Genomic DNA, 22133 nt, shown 5'->3' with positions numbered 1-22133 from the left:
GCCACAGCGGGCTTAAGCTGAAAACGGGTCATAGGAGTACAGAATGGACTGCACTCATGCGATCCACAGGAGAAGTACAGCTAAATGAGCTTTTGCTGTACTTTTCATTTTAAGGGTTGGATTGACAGTAATTACAATTTTTTTAGGTAGGCAAAACATCTGTTTGTATTTTATCAGTGTGTTTAGCTGTTTGGAGTTCAGCTTTAAATTATGATTTTTATATTCGCTTTATTATGTTGTGTTTTTTTTTTTTTCTTTCTTATGGCTTTACCAATTTCCATTCTCTTTTTTTCACAGGCTTCTGTTTTGGAAAATTTAAGACTAGCAGTCCGATCTCAGCTGGGCTTCACATCAATCAGACTACCAATCACAAGACGATCCAGCAACATTTGGAACAGAATTTACAATTTTGTGCGGTCACGCAGCCCAGGATCCCTTGCTTTGGCTTCAGCCGACGGGGAGAGTTCTTCAAGCCGTGGCAGCAGCAGAGATGATCGGGGTGGTACCCACAGAGGACTCTTCTCTGTGGAGTCTGAGGACAATGATGGAGACCATGACAGAAGGGATGCACAAGGAGCAGTGGGTGGTGTGGCTGCTCCATTGCCTCAGAAAACACCTCCTGCTTCTGCCGTAGAGGCTTCAGTGAATGGAGGTGGAAGCTCCATGACTCCTTCCTCCAGCAGCGGCAGCTCAGCAGATAGCCGGCAGAACACGCGTGTGCCAGAACCAACGGTCGTCAGTCCAGCTCGCCAGCAAATCAGCAGTGCACTTAGCCGAATGACTCAAGGTTTACGTTGGGTACGAATTACTCTTGGGAGGTCAAGCTCTGCAGGCCAGAACCAAAGCCCCCTGAGGCAGCTGGACAGCAGCAGCGTTGGGCGGGATGACGACGACGATGTAGAGATGTTAATCCCTTCCTTAGACTTTGATCTTAATGACTGCACTAGACCTTTACTCGATCTTGCTTCTGAGCAGGGGCAAGGACTTGCACAGCACAGCCCAACACCTCAAGGGGCCAGGCCATGCGGCCGTGACGGCCCTTGTGAGTGCTGCGGAATTGTGCACACCGCTCAGATTCCAGATACCTGCTTGGAAGCCGTGCTGAAGAACGAAGCAAGCGATGATGAGGCATTGCTTCTCTGCTAGGCAGCGTGCGCACACAGCATCGGTCGATGTATGTTCGGAGCAATATCTAGTCACTGTTTTGTACTTCACAGAAACAAATGAGGGCCTGGTAAGTTCAGGCGGCAGTGAGCTACCCCGGCACGAGTTCTGCTTCATGGCACTTCTGGTTATTACAGTGAAATGTTTTGTCCGCAGACATATAGGTGGATGGTCCGTGAGTTCTTGGCACGGTGTACAGTTCGTATATATTGTATGCTACAAAATGATTGGTTGTGTTAAGTGGGCTCATCAACTGCAAACAGTGCAGGCAAGTATTTTGTTATTTTCATCTATTTCCTGGAAGCTGGTAACTGCAGCACCTTGTGCTATAATGAGATCTTTAGTGAAGATGAAGGAATCGATTCATATTGCGTTTGATTTTTTTTTTTTTCCCCCAGACAAATAATTACTTCTCCCTAATATGCACATGTTGATTTTGCCAATCTGCAGAGAATAGCATAGTATATGAAACCCAGTTACCAATATATGATTTGCAAGATTAACCAAAGCTTGCCAGTACAATAAGGTATTAAATGGGCCGCAGCGGTGCATTATGGGCACCTAGCAGTGTCTGCGTACACCTTTAGAGTCGATAGTGGTCTTGACTACAGGCTACTGTAATGTGCTTGCTTGGGCACTTTACCATAGTATCAACACCCTGCACCCTCTTGTGCACTCTGACCAATAAACTCACCCATTTTACTTATAGGTCAATAGCAATAGGCAGTTCTCAACACTATCTGGAAGTGCTGAAAATGTCTTGTGACAAGATCCAGGGAAGCGGCTGCAGAGGTCACTTATGATGTCTTGTACACAACTGTATATTTGTACACAGGATCTTGCTGGCAACAAGAGCTGCATAAAAAGCTTCCTGAACTGCGTCTGAACTGAAATGGACATGCACCCCCTATATGTCTGTGTGAGCTGAGGTGTGTACTGGCTGCACATGTGGCTCTGCTGTGTGAATGACTCATTCAGGACTAACATGTCAACAATAGTATGCAATCAGCAGCTGCACTCATTGACTATACATTATTCTTATGTCGCTCTGTACGATTCACATGCAGTTCTGTGTGATTTCAGCCTATTTATTTTAAATAGGCTGCAATTGCACCGCACCACACCAAAAGTAGTGCTTGCACTACTTTTGGAAACTTCTGTACCATGTGATCCGGGGTGGGCAAATGCACTGCATTTGCAACCTGTGTTTGGGGTGTCATTTACTTAATATTGACACCAACTAGGGTTGCACCGATACCTATATTGGCATTGATGCCGATATTAAGCATTTGCAGAAGTACAAGTCCAATGTACGTGTCCAGAACCTAAAACTGATGCCGTTTTTCGTGCGGTGCAATTTGATCCCATGCAAAATGAATGGGCTCAAATTGCACTGCAAAGAATCTCCTGTGATTTGAGCAGGAATGTGGGATGACTCCTGCCTGAATCACGTGGTTTCCTGCACCGCTCCTGTGTGAACCCAGGGCTTGTTTTATAGATTATAGTCTGGGTTCACACAGGAGCAGTGCAGGAAACCACATTTGATTCGGACAGGAACCGCACTGCATTCCTGTTCAAATCACATGCAAATCTTTGCAGTGCGATTTGGGCTCATTCATTTTGTATGGGTTCAAATCACAATGCACAATAAAAAAAATGGGTATTGGTAATTGGAATCGGCAAGAAAAAGTATCTGTACTTCTACTCTCTCTGAAAAAAAATGGTATTGGTACATTCCTAACAGCCACTGCAGATCACAACTGCAGTGCATTTTGAACACAGTGTGGGAATCGCGCAAAATTGCCAGTTTCCCCGAACCGTATTCTGGTGTGAATTGGCCCTGGATGAGTCATTAGTGTGGCGGTACAGAATGACCTCAGCCTGCAGTCATTCTGAATGCGTTGTACTCAGCCGCTGAATGACTGTTTAATGCAGGGCTGACATGTACATGGTGTATAGCCAGCGGCACCTGCTGTTTACACGTCAGCCCTGTGCAAAGGATCCGAATAGGGTCTAGTACGCTGTACACATGTAAACATTAGCACAAGAGTTTATATGCGTACAGCGTAAAATACGGTCCAATCGCAGGACCGTGAAAGCAGATCTTTCTAGTTTTGGTTGATGCAGCTTCAGGCTGTGGACCAATACAGAGCAGAGCATACAGAACTGCTGTGTTCAGATCTGTAGAAATGACACATCTGCACGCAAAAAATTGTACTCGTGTGCACATGAGTCCTTTTTATGTACTGAAACTCCTAAATGTGGGTGGGCAGATTAAGGAGGTGTGTGGTTCACTGGAGCCACTGTATTGGCACTTATTGTGAGCTTTAAATGTGTATATATTATTAGGTGGGTACATTAAAACGGCAAACTTTTCAGAAGGCTTAGAACTCCTTCTCAGGCCCAGTATAATTCAGAAACCCTTTAATAAGCTAACAAAGTTGCTACTGACTTCTCTAGTTGCTGGTTCCCAGGGAATAAACAGGCTGCATTTGTATCAAACATTAATGGCGCTCCATCAGCAAGTTCCTTTCCAACGCCATTGGTCAGTACATTAGACCCCGTGAATCCGATTCAGGAAACCCCTAGGATAAAATATTGGGTCTCCAAAAGGTGTCTACAGGAAGAAATGTGCTTGTTTCTCATATCAACGTATCAGACTTACCGATACTGCCGGAGGAGCAACAAGAACATTCCTTGCCTCAGACACTTGGGTATGGGGCCTGGTGATTTGATCTTATTCCATTTGCTGAGTATTGCGTTATATTTTTTTGTATGAGAATGTAACATGTTTTTTTTTTTTTTAATTCTTTAACTTTTATTTACCATTTGTATATAATTTTCTGCGTTGACATTCTCTTTAATTGAAAGAGGCCACATGTACTGATGGGCTCATGTCTGTTAAAGAAGACCTCTACCCAAGATGTGTACATTATTGTGGAGAGTAATGGGGGCAGATTGTGTGTAGAATTCAGGCCTGCTTTTGCAGTCCCAATGTGAAGATCCCGCACTGTTGTGTTCTTCTGGCAAACTCCTCCACTTGTACACTTTGATGTAGGCCTCGTCCTCTGGCACCAAGAGGGGAAGTAGCATATGCCACGGCCAGACTTTTTTTTTTTTTTTTTTTTTTTGAGCTTTACATTGCCGTTTCTTCATGTGGGCACTGTAGAGGTAGGTACCATTTTATACACAACTTCCATCCTCCCATAACTGAATCACATTTGGGTGATGGCCTTCTTTAAAGTATGGAGGTGTATTATTCAAGCTGTGACAGAGAATTGCTGATTTCATGCTGCACAGTTTTTTAAACTGGTATTCTAGAAATCCTGACATGGGAGAAATACTATCTTTGCTGATTGCCTTCTGAAAATACAAATTGCCTGTCTTGTCATGTTCATCCAATGGTGTCATTTAACCATTGTCCTTAGAAGGTTTTTTTTATCTTAATGCATTCATCCTGGACTCTCCCTCCTGATTGGCTGAGATACAGCAGCAGCGCCATTGGGTCCCGCAGCTGTCAATCAAACTCAGTTAGCCAATCAGGAGAGAGAGAGGAAGCAGGGCCAAACCACAAATGTGTGTCTGAATGGATACGCAGAGCTGCAGCTCGGTTGCCCCCTTAGCAAGCTGCTTCAGTAATACTTTTTTTATTCGCACTAACATGCACATTTTCAGAGCAAGCTTTCGGGGGTGTCCCCTTCTTCAAGGTCTAAGCAGTACTCGAGTACTTCTTGGTCCTTGAAGGGGACACAATCCGAAAGATTGTCCTGAAAATTTAGATTTTGGTGCAACTAAATTATCATAGACAGTGCTCGATTTGTTCTAAATGCACTAATACGAATGTGATTACCTCAAGCTCTTCAGTAATAAATCTGTCTTTGAACTTTGCAACTGTTGCACTTGGCTGCCTAGGAATACAGAGGCACAGAACTGTAAACTGGTCACAGGGACTTTGCTAAAGGGGATGCAGCCTGATTTGCGACTAACTGTGTTGCTAATTTGCTTGATAAGTGCCCCCCATGTGTATTTTTGAAATGGTTGGGCAATTTGTTAAACCTAAAGCAGATCCCCAGTTTATTTTTTTTTCTATTTAATTATCACATAGGTTAGTGCTGTCTAAACTAGATTCTCTACAGCAGTAATTGTGAGGCCCTATGAGCTGAGCTAGGCTAAGGGTAGAATAGAGCTTCGTGTGAAAGGGAGACTTTCAGGAGATAAATATCCAGTTTGTATCATAAATACTTATTCTATTCTTATATGCATTTTGTTTGTGAACCGTAAACTTTCCATCAGGTAAAACGAAGAATGCAGTTAAACCACCCCATCTTGGTGTATTGACCCTGTAGTCACAGCCTAGTTCCTGTAAACTTTATGAGTTACACTGAGCCTCTGGCTTTAGCACTTTCCTGTTTACTGACCTGGACGAGAAGACAGTCAGGTCCAAAGTCTCTATATTTGCATTCTTGTTTAGGGTCAGTGACCTTAGGAAACCAAGCCAGAGGGTCAGTACGACAACCAAGCAGTTGTTTCAGAAGGGAAAGTCAGCAAAGGCAATCTCTCCATAATTTTTTTTTTTCTTAACTGTTTGATGGAATGTGGGGTCAATGAGTGAAGGGCTTGCTGTCCAGCAAGTGGTGCAGCTAAAGTTCACTTCATTTACTGTAATTCGAGTTGTATGTCTGCTGTGTCCTCACCCCCATTTTTTTTTTTTTTAGCAGTGGGCAGATGACAGGTCTGTGTCTGCTCAGTTTATGCAGAGCAGACACTAGGGTTGTCCCGATACCACTTTTTTAGGACCGAGTACAAGTACCGATACTTTTTTTCAAGTACTCGCCGATACCGATTACCGATACTTTTTTTTTAATGTCACGTGACAGTTTTTTTTTTGCTATTTTTTTGGGGGGGGGGGGGGGGGGGTGAACGTTGTATGTGTGTGTGTGTGTTTTTTTTTGTTTTTTTTTTACAATTTTTATTTTTTACAATAATATTTTTTTATTCTTTATTGTTTTTTTTTTTTTAATCAGCCCTTTTGGGGGGCTTTGGTGAGATATCAGGGGTCTTAACAGACCTCTGATATCTCCCCCTTGAGACAGAGAAAGAGACAGAGGATAGAGATTCCCCAGTCCCTTTCTCTGCAGCGTCAGCTGCACTGAGAATGAATGGAGAGAAGACAGCGGCTTCTCTCCATTCATAAACTGACACATCGTAATCACAGGAGATTACAATGTTTCAGTTATGTGAATGGACAGAGTCAGCTGACTCTATCCATACACAGAGGAAGGAGGGGGAGGACGGAGGAACTGAGGGGGAGAACGGACGGGACAGATAAGTAGAGAGGAATGCAGGGGACAGATAAGGAGAGAGGAACGAAGGGGGAGTACGGAGGGGGACAGATAAGGAGAGAGGAAAGAAGGGGGAGTACGGAGGGGGACAGATAAGGAGAGAGGAACGAAGGGGGAGTACGGAGGGGGACAGATAAGGAGAGAGGAACGAAGGGGGAGTACGGAGGGGGACAGATAAGGAGAGAGGAACGAAGGGGGAGTACGGAGGGGGACAGATAAGGAGAGAGGAACGAAGGGGGAGTACGGAGGGGGACAGATAAGGAGAGAGGAAAGAAGGGGGAGTACGGAGGGGGACAGATAAGGAGAGAGGAACGAAGGGGGAGTACGGAGGGGGACAGATAAGGAGAGAGGAACGAAGGGGGAGTACGGAGGGGGACAGATAAGGAGAGAGGAACGAAGGGGGAGTACGGAGGGGGACAGATAAGGAGAGAGGAACGAAGGGGGAGTACGGAGGGGGACAAATAAGGAGAGAGGAACGAAGGCGGAGTACGGAGGGGGACAGATAAGGAGAGAGGAATGCAGGGGACAGCGGAGAGGCACAGAGGAACGGAGGGGGCATGGAGGTGGATGCAGTGACAGTCAGTGGTGAGCGATCACCGCTGTATGTCACTAAAGCTGGTGAAAGGCGCTGGGGTAGTATCGGTATCGGGACAACCCTAGCAGACACGGACACAGCCTGGTCTGCTGTATGGGTAGTCAAGTGTAAACGGATTAGCTGTTCGTTTACACCCGATTGTCCTCTGATCCACCTAGCCCAGGGGTGTCGAACTCAATTTCATTGCGGGCCACATCAGCATTATGACTGCCCTCAAAAGGGCCAGTTTGTATCTGTAAGATTAGATGTCCAGCGCATCCCCTCCCCTTATGTTAGATGTCAAGAGCCACCACACCATCAGCAGTTGAGTCCCCCTCCCTCCCTTACATCACAGTGCACCCCTCTTTCCTTATGCTGCTACTGGGAAGAAGCTGGATGCATTGCTTGAAAGCAGAAAGTAAGGGTCTGGAGGGGGGCTGGAGCTCTCCTGCAGCTGCCGAGAGGTGCGAGGGCCACATGAAATGGCCTGGAGGGCTGGATTCGGCCTGCGGGCCTTGTGTTTGACACCTGTGACCTAGACCATCCCCTTCCGTTTTTTTTTTGTTTTGTTTTTTGCGGACCGGATCAGATTTGAGGTAGGTGGGTAAAAACAGACAAGTCCGTTTTACACCTGCTGATCCGTAGGGATACATGGACCAGCCAATCAGGTCCTGATGGAAAAACTGACAGGCAGATCCTGATATGATTCGCCTGCCTGAAAGGTGCCTAAGAAATGAGGAGTCTGTCCTGTTAGAAACTTTTAGTTACAAGGGCCGCAGACTAGAAGCTGCAGAGTTTGAGAAAAAGGTGACTTGTATAATTCTTTCATATGTAAGCCAGCCTGTACATCGAATATCCAAGATGAATCACAAGCAGCTATAAAATATACAAAGAAATGTAGTGTTGTGTTCAGTTTTACAATTGCCCATCCTTTTTTAAAAGATGCAAGCAGTGTAAGTACCTGATATTGACTTGGTATCAGCCTCTTGGAAGCCCAGTACAGCAGAGCACAGGCTGGGAAAGGGAGAAGCAGAACAAGGAGAAAGTAGTGCTCATGTGCTAAGAAGGAACTTGCTGATAGGAGAAGAAAACAGCGAGGTGGCCTAGCCAGTGTGAAGCCCTTTCTTTTACTGTCACAGGCTGAAGACGGGACAAGACCTGGAAAAATTATCCCTTGCATTGGGGCTGCACCTGCACTTGCTTGTTTTGTTTAGGGGAGAGGCAAAAAGATTTTACCTACCTGATCCTCCCCATGATCTGCCGATGGACTGTCCCTTGGCGCTCTCACATCCAGAGCAGGGCTATGGTCCTTGATCTTGTCTTGATTACGTCAGGACCTTAAGCCTCGTACACACGATCCAATTGTTGGCCAACCAAGCATCTGATTTTTGTCCAAAAGGCGTGTGCCAGGAACTTGTCTTGCATACTAACGGTAAACAATTGTCGGCCAACAAACACGAACGTAGTGATGTACTACAAGGAATTTCAGCTCTTGAGCGCCACCCTTTGGGCCCCTTCTGCTAATTTCGTGTTTGAGCATTGATTCCGAACATGTGTGTTTGTACTTTCGACTTTTGTGTCTATATGAAAATCAGACAGACCGTTGTCCGCTGAAAATTTACTAGCCTGCCATCCAACATTTGTTGGCCGAAAGTCCAGAAGGAGCGTACTAACTGTCAGATTTTAGGACAACAGTCTGTCAACAGACAATCCCCTGCCAACAATCTGTTCGTGTGTACGAGGCTTAAGAGTGATGGTGTGCAGAAGCTGTGGGGACCAGTCTAGCTGCAGGAAGGAGCGGAAGATCAGGTAAGTATATCTCCTTTTATGGTTCCCTAGACAAAAATGGGCAATTAACCTTTGCATTGCGGCCGTAACCTCACTGCACGGGATTTTTTTTTTTTTTTTATCTGCCCGGATTTGGGGTTTAACTATAGCAGAGTAAAATCATGGGGTTGATTAACTAAAACTGGAGAGTGCAAAATCTGGTGCAGCTGTGCATAGAAACCAATGGGCTTCCATTTTTTTTTTTTTTTTGTCAAAGCTTAATTGAGCAAGTTAGAAGCTGATTGGCCACCATGCAGAGCTGCACCAGATTTTGCACTCTGCAGTTTTAGTAAATCAACCCCCATGTCTCATGTCTCCTGCCCTGCTAGGTAGAAATACAAAACCTTTGGCAAAATTGCTTCTTCATGTTTTTTTCATATTTTTTTTTATCAGTTTGCCTGGAGTACTGTATTAACCTTAATGGCTGGTAGTGAATGGTTCTCTTATACTTCAGCCTATATGTTTGGTGCAGGTTGGAGTGGATTGTCAGGAAGACACACAATCCTCCCAGGGTTCTAGGATGTAAAAGTGGACATACCCTTTTAAAATGTAAAATTTTTATTCCTGAGTACAACAGTGTTGAAGGGACAAGAATAGTAATACTATGCATTTTCCTATCACATCTATAATTGGTTATTGTGCATTTTTTTTCTTTTATTGGTACAAAATGTTACACTTTTCCATGAGTCTGTCTGATCGAGGATTCCATTTCCAGCAAGATTTGCTTATGAAAATAATGGGAAGATTGGTACGACAAAGCAGAGCTTATTTATTTATTTTTAATTTAGTGATGTTTGGGAGTATGGTACTTGCAGAGTTCTGTGGATCATTGTGTGTATATTGCTATATACACGCACTAACAAAACACTATGCGCTTACTCGGATCTATTCAGGTGGATAACGCTTTTTGCTACGGGCAGTTTTTGCTTAAACTAATAACCTTTTTTTTTTTTTTTTTTTTTTTTTTTTCTGGATTCTTGCCGGTTCTCTGAAACTTTTTCACACTATTTGTGTTTTTCTATATTTTTGTAATGTTAAATTCACAATGTAATAGGAACTTACGTTACATTGGAAAATAATTTTACTGCTGTTATTTATTTTTTTGCATTTTTTTTTTCTTTTATAACGTATACTGAACATTTAATTATGAGAACATTGTGTTTGTATCTGTATGCTATTTATTAAATTGAAACACTTTTGAAAATGGCATTTTACAAGCATGTTTCAAGTCCTGTATGTCCTGTGTAGTCAGTAAAACTGACCAAATGTTTTATGTATGAACATTAAATTTTTTTCTTTTTTTTTTTTTTTTGGTAAATGTTGTGAATTCTTTGTGTGGGCGCAACACATTTAACCCCTGTCTGATGGCTATTGGAGGCAAGTGAAGTGATTCTTCTGAGAAGGATGTGAAGGACTTGTTTCCCAAATAAAGTGATTACATTGGGGTTGATTTACTAAAACTGGAGAGTGCAAATTCTGGTGCAGCTGTACATGGTAGCCAATCAGCTTCCAGGTGTTTGTTTTTTTTGTTTTTTGTTTTTGTCAGCTTAGCCACTTGCCAACCGGCTCACGCCAATATACGTCGACAGAATGGCACCACTGGATCTGTTCATGGCAGAGCCTCACCTGCCACGAACATTAACAGAGGAGATCTAGTGCTAGAATTATTGCTCTTGCTGTAACAATTGCGGCGTATGTAACCTGTGTGTATCTGGCTCTGATACTAGCCAGTGCCTCACCAATTTTTCAGTTTAACCGCTTGCAGTCCAGCGCATGACGATCTACATCGGCAGAATGGCATGGCTGCGCAAATGGGCGTACCCGTGCGTCCCCCTTAAATAGCGCGTGTTGCCGGCGGCACGCCCCGCGGACTCGATGTCCGCCGGTGGCCCGCGATCTCGGCATGGAGAGGCAGAACGAGGCGATGTCTATGTAAACAAGGCATTTTCCTGTTCTGCCTAGCAACATGACAGGGATCCACTGCTCCCTGTGATCTCTCTCATGTTCTAGTGAGCCCATCCCCCCCCTTCAGTTAGAACACACTGAGGGAACATGTTAAACCCCTTGATCACCCCCTAGTGTTTAATCCCTTCCCTGCCAGTGACATTTACACAGTAATTAGTGCATTTTTATAGCACTGATCGCTGTATAAACAATGGTCCCAAAATAGTGTCCGATCTATCCGCCGCAATGTTGCAGTTACGATAAAAAAGATCGCCGCCATTACTAATAAAAATGCCATAAATCTATGCCATATTTTGTAGACGCTATAACTTTTTTGCAAACCAATCAATATATGCCTTTTGCGATTTTATTTACCAAAAATATGTAGAAGAATTCAGATTGACCTAAACTGAGGAAGAAATAATTTTTTTTTTTTATATTTTTTGGGGGGGATATTTAATATAGCAAAAAGTAAAAAGAATTGCTTTTTTTTTTTTTTCTTCTCCAAAATTGTCGCTATTTTTTTTGTTTATAGCACAAAAAATAAAAACTGCAGCAGTGATCAAAAGAAAGCTCTATTTGTGGGGGGAAAAAAAGGACATCAATTTTGTTTGGGTGCAACGTCGCACGACCGCGCCATTGTCAGTCAAAGCAACGCAGTGCCATATCGCAAATAATGGAAGGGGGTAAATCCTTACAGGGCTGAAGTGGTTAAAAAATAAATAAAATATAGGATGAAAAATGCATCCCTTCAAATCCTATAGAACTCTTTACACTGATCCGTTTACGTTTTTGGTTGTATTTACAATGCTTCATTGCAAAAACGTGGTAAAAACGCATAACGTATCCCTTAAACTCCTATGGAACTCTTCACACTGGTCAGTTGCGATTTTTAAAGTCCTGCTTGCTGCAATTTTGGTGCGTGTTGGGGCCCTTTCACACTGATCAGTTTTTCAGTTAAAAAAAAAAATGTGAAGATTATGCATCTTTTCCGCGCTTTTACAACAGAGCAGTATGAGAGCAGCCTGAATGTAATTGACCTGTGTGAAGAACTCCATGGGGTTTAAAGAGATACAATTATTATCATGAATTTTTCTTCCACTTTTTTTCATTTCAAACTGATCAGTATGAAAGAGCGCTAAGGGGGATATTAAAAATGAATTTACATGATGGAAGGTGAAGTTCCTCTCTAAGGCAGTGTACACACGGGCGGACTTTTCAACCGGACTGGTCCAACGGACCGAATCCGGCGGACAATCCGACCGTGTATGCGATCCATCGGACCTGCAGTGGACTTTTTTGGTCAAAAATCTGACGGACTTTAGATTTGGAACATGTTTCAAATTTGTCCGACGGACTCGAGTCTGGTCGAAAAGTCCGCTCGTCTGTATTCTAGTCCGACGGACGAAAACCCACACTAGGGCAGCTATTGGCTACTGGCTATGAACTTCCTTATTTTAGTCCAGTCGTACGTCATCACGTACGGATCCGTTGGACTTTGGTGTGATCGTGTGTAGGCAAGTCCGTTTGTTCAAAAGTCCGTTGACAGTCCGTCGGACCAGTCCTGTCAAAGTCCTCCCGTGTGTATGCGGCATAACTGAAATGTGAAAGGGAAGAGCTCAGTAAAGTGTTGAGATGGACTAGTTGTTTTGGTGGGTTCTGCTTCCTTCTCCCCCTCTGAGTATCTATGGCACCATCACCCTAAGGCATAGATGATGCAAGAAAATTTCTATATTCTCCTATCAACACAGTATACAACGCTAATGTGGCAGAACACATCGATTACTGATTACGGCTATAGCAATAGTTGCATGCAGAACCAGCAGATATTGATCCACCTATGGCCAGCTTAAGGCAGGCCATAGATTATGCCATTTTCTTTCCTTCCAGCATGGGTGGAAAGCAGGAACATTGCTGGATATCCCCATCAGCATAGTCAGCGTCAATTTGGGAATCCCTCCTGCATCTCTATTGTGTTCTGGTATTCAGGTAAAACCTGGCAGGCTGGTTGTATCAATCAATAGATCGATTTGTGTACATCCAAGGTTCCCATACATGGATTGATATTCGTCTGGTCCCTGCTGCACTGCCTAAATTTCAAGCCATGTATGGCCAGCTTAACAGTTTCTGCATCTGAACATGGCTGATTATCAAGTTAGTTCAAACATCTTTTGCCAGCAATGTGTCAATATTGGAGCAATTTTTGGTTTTATTGAGTTCCATGTGAACAGCTGTCACCTCGGGATCTCAAGATGTCCACAAATGTCACAAGAAATATTTTACATACAGAAAACAATTCACTTTGATGTCATGTTACAGCCAAAAACGTAAATGTATTTTATTGGGATTTTATCTGATAGACCAACACAAAGTGGCACATAATTGTGAAGTGGAAGGAAATTGAATGGTTTTCAAATTTTTTTTACATTTGTGTTCAGCCCCCCTGAGTCAATTATTATGCAAGATTTCTATAGCGCCAACAGTTTGCACAGCGCTTTACAACATGAGGGCAGACAGTACAGTTACAATACAATTCAATACGGGAGGAATCGGAGCCCTGCTCATTAGAGCTTACAATCTATGAGGGAGGGTCAAGTGATACAAAATGTAATAACCGCGGGGGATGACATGATCGAGAAAATTAAATACTTTATAGAACCACCTTTCGCTGCAATTACAGCTGCAAGTCTTTTTGGGGATGTCTCTACCAGCTTTGCACAGCTAGAGAGTGACATCTAAAGAGTGACATTTTTGCAGATTCTTCTTTGCAAAAAAGCTCAAGCTCTGTCAGATTGGATGGAGAGCGTCTGTGAACAGCAATTTTCAAGTCTTGCCACAGATTCTCAATTGGATTTAGGTCTGGACTTTGACTGGGCCATTCTAACAAATGAACATGCTTTGATCTAAACCATTCCATTGTAGCTCTGGCTGTATGTTTAGGGTCGTTGTCCTGCTGGAAGGTGAACCTCCGCCCCAGTCTCAAGTCTTTTTCAGACTCTAACAGGTTTTCTTCTAAGATTGCCCTGTGTTTGGCTCCATCAAGTTTCCCATCAACTCTGACCAGCTTCCTTGCTAAAGAAAAATCATCCCCACATTATGCTGCCACCGCCATGTTTCACAGTGGGGATGGTGTGTTCAGGGTGATGTGGAGTGTTTTCTGCCACATATGGAGTTTTGCTTTTAGGCCAAAAAGTTCAATTTTGGTCTCATCAGAGTAGAGCACCTTCTTCCACATGTTTGCTGTGCCCGCCCCCCCCCCCCCCCCCCGGCTTCTCGCAAACTGCAAACCGGACTTCTTATGGCTTTCTTTCAACAATGACTTTCTTCTTGCCACTCTTCCATAAAGGTCAGATTTGTGGAGAGCACGACTGATAGTTGTCCTGTGGACAGATTCTCCCACCTGAGCTGTGGATCTCTGCAGCTCCTCCAGAGTTACCATGGGCCTCTCGGCTCACTCTCTGATTAATGCTCTCCTTGCCCGGCCTGTCAGTTTAGGTGGACGGCCATGTCTTGGTAGGTTTGCAGTTGTACCATACTCTTTCCATTTTCAGATGATGGATTGAACAGTGCTCTGTGAGATGCTCAAAGCTTGGGATATTTTTTTTATAACCAAACCCTGCTTTAAACTTCTCCACAACTTTATCCCTGACCTCTCTGGTGTGTTCCTTGGCCTTCATAATGCTGTTTGTTTACTAAGGTTCTCTAACAAACCTCTGAGGGCTTCACAGAACAGCTGTATTTATACTGAGATTAAATTACACACAGGTGGGCTCTATTTACTAAATAGGTAGCTTCTAAGAGCTCAGAGTAAACGGGGCTAATTACAAATGCACACCACACTTTTCACATATTTATTTTAAAAAAAAATTGAAACCCATTTATCATTTTCCTTCCACTTCACAATTAAGTACCACTTTGTGTTGGTCTATCACATAAAATCCCAATAAAATACATTAACATTTTTGGTTGTAACAAGGTTTAGCCATCTGTGTCCAACTACGGAGATTTTTTTTCATTTCCTCCCCTGTACACAGAAAATGAGAGGAAATCTCTCCAATGCAAGGAAAATGCACTCATAGTTGTCAACAGAACAAGTGTCCCCGATAGAATGTTCCTCTACTCCAGTTCTGGTGACAACTGACATTTTTGGATTGCCCTTCATATTGTTTCCCAGTGATAATGGTCACCACTACAAATATAGTGTGAATCTACCAAATCATATGTGACAATAACCTGTCACATGCCCCCAACTGTATTCAAAACAAACTAGATTTACTTTAAAGAGGAACTGCAGTCTGCTCACATAATTTGTAATAAAAACATCTTTGCCATTCTGAAGCTTCTCTCCAACCACTTTGCATTTTATTTTATAAATACTGTGATTCTGTAATTTCCAAATATGCTGCAGAAATCTCCCTCCACGGAGTCTGGCTGCAACCATTTTAACCGTGGACAGCTGAAGCTGCTGCCTGTTCACGTCCTGCATTTACACAGACACACACCTCCAGCTCTGCAGCTCTCATTGGCCCTCTTATGACTCACCCCCCCCCCCCCCCTCCCTTACTGGCAAACTCTCACGAGAGTGAGAGAGGACGCTGTGCATGATGTCATAAGCCTAGGGGCTAATGACCAGACAACAAAGTGGAAGTGGGCTGTATAAGGTATTTACTGGCAGAAAAAAAAATGTACTATCCAAAGTTAAAACAACAAGGGGAGAAGATTTAATAGATGGAAAATGACTAAAGTTCTGCTTTAAGTCGACTGCATTCACTATATCCTGAAAAATAATACATTTAAATGCTCAGAAGCACTGCAGACTACAGATTAAAATACTAAATGCCTGCATGTAAATAAAAAGTGAAATGCATTATTAGTAGGTAGATCAATATTTGCGGATTTGGGAGGGAGAGGTTAGCATATTGCTGACGGCTTGAAATTTACTCTGAATGGAGGTGGCCTTGACACTCAACATTACTTTGGTAACCGATAACTGCAGTTAAGGAATGTCAGTTTATTTAACTAACAAGGAATCCTCCTACTAAAGGTCAATGTCAAATTTTGAGTTCATGGTGAAATCCAGTTACGGAATGAATTTTGTACCATAAAAGTCCCTTATTATAAAGGGCAAGAGCTCAACATGCAGGATCCATAGAAGGCTTGGAGGTGTTGGCTGTAGCAGCCACTCGGAGTTCATTTCTTTTTTGAGACTAGTTAACACAGTGAGTGAGGTGCTTTTCAAGTTATAACATGTCCTGATGTATTCGGTCTACAATGTGTAAAGGATAATTGGATGGCTTTGGTACATTTGAAATTTAAAGTGATACTTTGAGCAAAAGTTTGGCCTCTACAGGGTGCAAACTGGTGCAACACATTCTAGAAACAATCAGCAGAAATACTATTAAGCTGAATTTTAATATCATCTTTAGAACCGCTTGCCTACCGGGTCATGACGTCCTTTACTTTGTGGGGGGATATCTGAATGATACCTGTAGCTACAGCATCATTCAGATCTCATTCTTTCCAGCCAGCGATTCTGTGCACGATAAGAACGATCATAGCGGCAGTTCTGCCACTTGATCGTCCTTATAGGCGACAGGAGGGGACATCTACCCCCCCCCCCTCCCGCCGCCATCCGGTGCTTCTCCGGGCTCTCCTGTGCCATCAGGGCCCCAGAGAAAGAATCGCCCACCGCCGGATGACGAGCATAGAGATTTCCGGTGACCAGATGGTCACCAGTCATCTCTATGACCGTCGGAGGACTGGGCGCAACATTATGACGTCACACCCGAAACCCGCATTGTAAACAAAGCCGCTATCGCGGCTGTCAGCATGAGATCGAAGAATTTTTTTCCCGATCTTATGCTTTACAGCCTGGAGGAGAGATGTGGGGTCTTATTGACCCTGCATCTCTCCATAAAGAGGACCTGTCACGATTCCTATTAAAAGGGATGTTTACATTCCTTGTAATAGGAATAAAAGTGATACAAAAAAAATTAAATGTAAAAAAGTGTAAAAATAAAGTAAAATAAAAAAAAATCTTTTTAAAACGCCCCTGTCCCCAGTAGCTCGCGCTCAGAAGCGAACGCACACATAAGCCCCGCCCACATATGTAAACGCCGTTCAAACCACACATGTGAGGTATCGCCACGTCTGGCCCTAGACCTCCTCTGTAACTCTAAACCTGTAAAAATTTTCAAAGCGTTGCCTATGGAGATTTTTAAGTACCGAAGTTTGGCGCCATTCCATGAGTGTGCACAATTTTAAAGCGTGACATGTTGGGTATCTATATACTCGGCGTAACTTCATCTTTCACATTATGCAAAAACATTGGGCTAACTTTACTGTTTTGTTTTTTTTTTTTTGTTTTTTTAAAGCACAAAACTTTTTTTTTCCAAATAAAACCCATTCGAAAAATTGCTGCGCAAATACCGTGCAAGATAAAAAGTTGCAATGACCGCCATTGTATTCTCTAGGGTCTTTGCTAAAAAAAACATATATAATGTTTGGGGGTTCTATGTAATTGTCTAGCAAAATAATTATGATTTTTACATGTAAAAGAGAAAATTTAGAATTGGCCTGGTAGGCAAGTGATGACCTAAGAATATTTCTGAATTTAAAAAGTGAAAAAAGTTTCAAAGCTAGAACTGGAAAACTAATAGGTGTGCACAAGAAATATTTGGAGACAGTGATGTTTCCAAAGTGTGTATTATCAAGCGCTTCCTTGCAGGGTGCCCACATTTTTAACCTCATTCGTGGCAAGGTTGGGCTGGACTTATAAAGCCTTGCAACATCTTTCTCTATAGGGATCTACATAAAGCAGAACTTTACTCATAACAACTTGATAAAAAAGTAATGTTTTTTACCAAGGAACAAACAGTACTGTGCAAAAGTTTTAGGCAGTTGTGAAAATCTATGTACACTTGCACACAGTCTTTGAAGGAAGGTAGGTTGTTTCAAACATCTTGGAGAACTAACCACAGATCTTTTGTGGCTGTCGGCTGCTTCAAATCCTTCTGTCTCTTCATGTAATCCCAGACACACTCCATGATGTTGAGATCAGGGCTCTATGGGGGCCAAACCATCACTTCCAGGACTCTTTGTTCTTATTTGCACTGAAGATAGTTCTTAAAGCGGAGGTCCTCCCAAAAGGGAAGCTCTGCTTGTCTGCCTCCTCCCCGTCTCCACTGCCTTATTTGGCACCTTTTGGGGGGGTGCAGGTACCTGGTTTTGACAGGTACCCGCTCCCACTTCCGGCTCACAGTAGGAAATCGGCTGTGAAGCCACAAGGCTTCGCTGCCCGTTTAGTCAAAATGGCAGCGCCAGCACCCGATCGCCAATTGAAAAATCAGCTCGGGTGAGGACACTGCTGGATTCCTGAACAGGTATATGCCCTAATATTTAAAGTCAGCAGCTACAGTTTTTTCTGCACCCCAGTTTCTATGCTTTAGTACATAGTTGAGTTGTTTAGCCTTGTTTCCACATCCAATGCATGAAAACAGGAACTGGGGTGTAGAAAAATGGCAGCAGGCCCTCTGAACTGATGAGTCAAAATCTGTGTGTGCAGTAGCTGGTCTGGAAGTTCCAGCACTTCCCCCTCCATACAATGCTCTCTGATAGCTTGCCCCATACTGTCCAAACCTATGTTACCTGAAAGCTCTGTCCCCTGCTCCTATGTCCACACTACATTCTCTAGTAGTTCTCTCCCCATCATCTACACTCTTCTCTAGAATTGATCCTTAACTGCCTGTGGTATTGTCAGTGCCCATGCCAGCTCATCTTGGAAACCCTCTTTAAGTTAAAGTGGTTGTAAACCCTTACATATACCCAGTGAAGTGACTGGTTGAAACACATCCTTCTACATAAGTTGTCTCTGTTTATCTTGTCATCTCTTCTCTACAGCTGTTTGACCACTTGCCTACTGGGCACTTCAACTCCCCTCCTACCCAGACCAATTTTCATCTTTCAGAGCTCTCACACTTTGACTGACAGTTAGTCATGCAACTCTGTACCCATATGAATTGTTGTCCTCTTTTTTTTTTTTTCATACAAATAGAGCTTTCTTTTGGTGGTGTTTAATCACCACTGGGTTTTTTATTTTTTGCGCTATAAATCAAAACTTTTGAAAAAAAAAAATTTTTTTTTCTTTGTTTCTGTTATAAAATTTTTTGAAATAGTAATTTTTCTTCATAAATTTTGGCCAAAATTTATACTGCTACATTGCTTTGGTAAAAATAACCCAGGTAAGTGTAAATTATTTGGTCTGTGTGAAAGTTAGAGAGTCAACAAGCTATGGTGCTAATCTTTGACAATTTATTACACCTGATGTACTGAGGGCCTATCTCATTTCTTGAGACCCTAACAAGCCAGGAAAGTACAAATGACCCATTTTTGGAAAGTAGATATTCCAAAGTATTTAGTAAGATGCATGGTGAGTTTTTTGAAGTTGCCATTTTTTCCCACAATTCTTTGCAAAAATAAGATTTTTTTTCCCCAAAAAATTGTCATATTTCCACAATGACACCCCAAAATACACCCCAAATGACACCCCAAAATATATTCTGCTACTCCTCCTGAGTATGGCGATACCACATGTGTGGGACTTTTTCACAGCCTGGTCACATAGAGAGGTCCAACATTGAAGTAGCAGCTTCAGGCCTTCTAGGAGCATAAATTACACATATCATTTCTCAACCACCTATTTACACTTTTGAAGGCCCTGGAGAACCAGGACAATAGAAACGCCCACAAAATGACCCCATTCTGGAAAGCAAAAACCTCAACGTATAATCTATGAGACATAATGAGTCTTTTGAACATGTCATTTTTTTCCACAAATTTTTGGAAAATGTGGGAAAAAAAAAAATATTTTTTCTTATTTCCAACACGTAGCATGTACATAGCAAAAATTACACCCCAAAGTACATTCTGCTACTCCTGAGTATGACAATACCACATGTGTGAGATTTTTACACAGCCTGGCCACATACAGAGGCCCAACATTGAAGTAGCACCTTCAGGCGTTCTAGAAGCGTACAATACACATCTCATTTCTCAACCACCTATTACACTTTTCAAGGCACTGGAGCACCAGGACAATGGAAATGCCCACAAAATGATCCTATTTTGGAAAGCAAACACCCCAATGTATAATCCATGAGGCATAATGAAGATTTTTGAACATGTAATTTTTTTCCACAAGTTTTTGGAAAATGTACAAAAAAATGAAAATGCGTATTTTTTTTACACAAAGTTGTCCATTTATAAGATATTTTGCACAGATATAATGAGTAATATGTAATATTATGTATATGTAATGTAATAAAAGGAACACTGTCAGGTGTTCTAGGGACACATAGCATGCCGTACCAAGAATTACACCTTAAAATACATTCTGCTGAGCAAAGGGTAAACAAAAGATTACCTGTGGTTTTATTAGCGCAGTTGTTCACAGAGGAGAGCATTGGTCCAGGCAGCAGGCAGGGACTTGGTCAGCAACAGCCAATGAAATTGTCCAGGCAGCAGGCAGGAATACTGTCCATCATCAGTACAGGCAGCAGGCAGGGTTACTATCCATATACGGTCCAGGGTCAGTACAGGCAGAGATATTGTCAGCAATGCCAAAATATTGGTCCTGGTAGTAGGCAGGAACATGGTCCATAGTACAGTTCATGCGGCAGGTAGAGGCATGTTGGCAGTAAGTCCTACAGGCACCAGGCAGAAGTAGGGCCTAGGTCGGGACAGAAGGGGGACAGAGGTAGAGGCTTCTGCCACCCAAATCTCTTTGAAGCCTCCTGTCTCCAGACCCTAATCTTGGAATGAGAAAACAAAAAAAAATGTTTTTTCATCCAGAAAAACAATTCTGGAGCCCCTCACATATGTGAGACCCCTGTGTAATGAATCCCACTACTCCAGTAGCAGGGTACAAGATCAGTCCAAGAGGCAGAGCCGATCCTAGGGTCACAGACACCTGGGTGCAGAAATATTTCTGGCGCCCCCATATGGGCGTGGTCATCTTACCAACTCCTCCCCTTTACAAATGTTTCTATGTCAATGACTCAAACACAGAAATGCTCCCCTAAGAAGTCTTCGTTACCCTGGGATCCTACCATGATCTTTTAACAATTAAAAATACAGGAAGAGCGTACACAAATGGGACCTGGAGGGGAGTCTCTCTGATGTACACAGAGAGGGCTTCTGTTAGCAAGTCTGTTAGAAAGAGCCCCCAGACATAGTACAGAAGATGGTCAGAGACTGCAGACATGTTACAAGAGACGGTGAAAGACTGCAGACATGGTACAGGAGATGGTCAGAGACTGCAGACATAATACAGGAGATGGTCAGAGACTGCAGACGTGATACAAGAGACGGTCAGAGACTGCAGGCATGTAATAAGAGAAGGTCAGAGACTTCAGACAAGTTACAAGAGACAGTCAGAGACTGCAATCTTAGTACAGGAGATGGTCAGAGACTGCAGACATAGTACAAGAGATGATCAGAGACTGCAGACATAATACAGGAGATGGTCAGAGACTGCAGACATGATGCAAGAGATGGTCAGAGACTACAGACATGATACAAGAGATGGTCAGAGACTACAGCCATGATACAAGAGACGGTTAGAGACTGCAGTCATAGTACAGGAGATGGTCAGAGACTGCAAACATAATGCAGGAGATGGTCAGAGACTGCAGACGCGATACAAGAGATGGTCAGAGACTGTAGACATGATACAAGAGACGGTCAGAGACTGCAGACATGGTGCAAAAGATGGTCAGAGACTGCAGACATGATACAAGAGACCGTCTTGTATCATGTCTGCAGTCTCTGACCATTTCCTGTATTATGTCTGCAGTCTCTGACCGTCTCTTGTACTATGATTGCAGTCTCTGACCGTCTCTTGTATCATGTCTGTAGTCTCTGACCATCTCTTGCATCATGTCTGCAGTCTCTGACCGTCTCCTGTACTATGTCTGCAGTCTCTGACCAACTCCTGTACTATGTCTGCAATCTCCGACCATCTCCTGTACCATGTCTGCAGTCTCTGACCATCTCCTGTATTATGTCTGCAGTCTCTGACCATCTCCTGTACCATGTCTGCAGTCTTTGACCGTCTCTTGTAACATGTCAATATAAAATATGTCGGTGCGCTTATCAAACTATCCCCATCTGTTGGAGTTGTGCTTATATATAAAATCATAAACCATAAAATTACCCTGATATCATAATCAGTAAAGTGAATAAGTGCAAACCGTCTCTTGTAACATGTCTGCAGTCTCTGACCA

General features: G+C 43.0%; 1 protein-coding gene across 1 annotated transcript in view; it reads left to right on the top strand.

The window, feature by feature from the left end:
* Positions 1–6011, top strand: part of LRP12 (LDL receptor related protein 12) — an 82315-nt gene extending 76304 nt beyond the window's left edge. The window contains exon 8 of the mRNA XM_073632139.1: positions 298–6011. Within this exon, the coding sequence (XP_073488240.1) occupies positions 298–1146 (849 nt within the window). The 3' untranslated portion in view covers positions 1147–6011. The remainder of the gene's footprint in view (positions 1–297) is intronic.
* Positions 6012–22133: the final 16122 nt, after the last annotated feature.

This window comes from Aquarana catesbeiana, linkage group LG05 (assembly GCF_042186555.1).
Source record: "Aquarana catesbeiana isolate 2022-GZ linkage group LG05, ASM4218655v1, whole genome shotgun sequence".
Classification (NCBI taxonomy): domain Eukaryota; kingdom Metazoa; phylum Chordata; class Amphibia; order Anura; family Ranidae; genus Aquarana; species Aquarana catesbeiana.
This window is presented reverse-complemented; position numbering and strand designations above follow the sequence as displayed.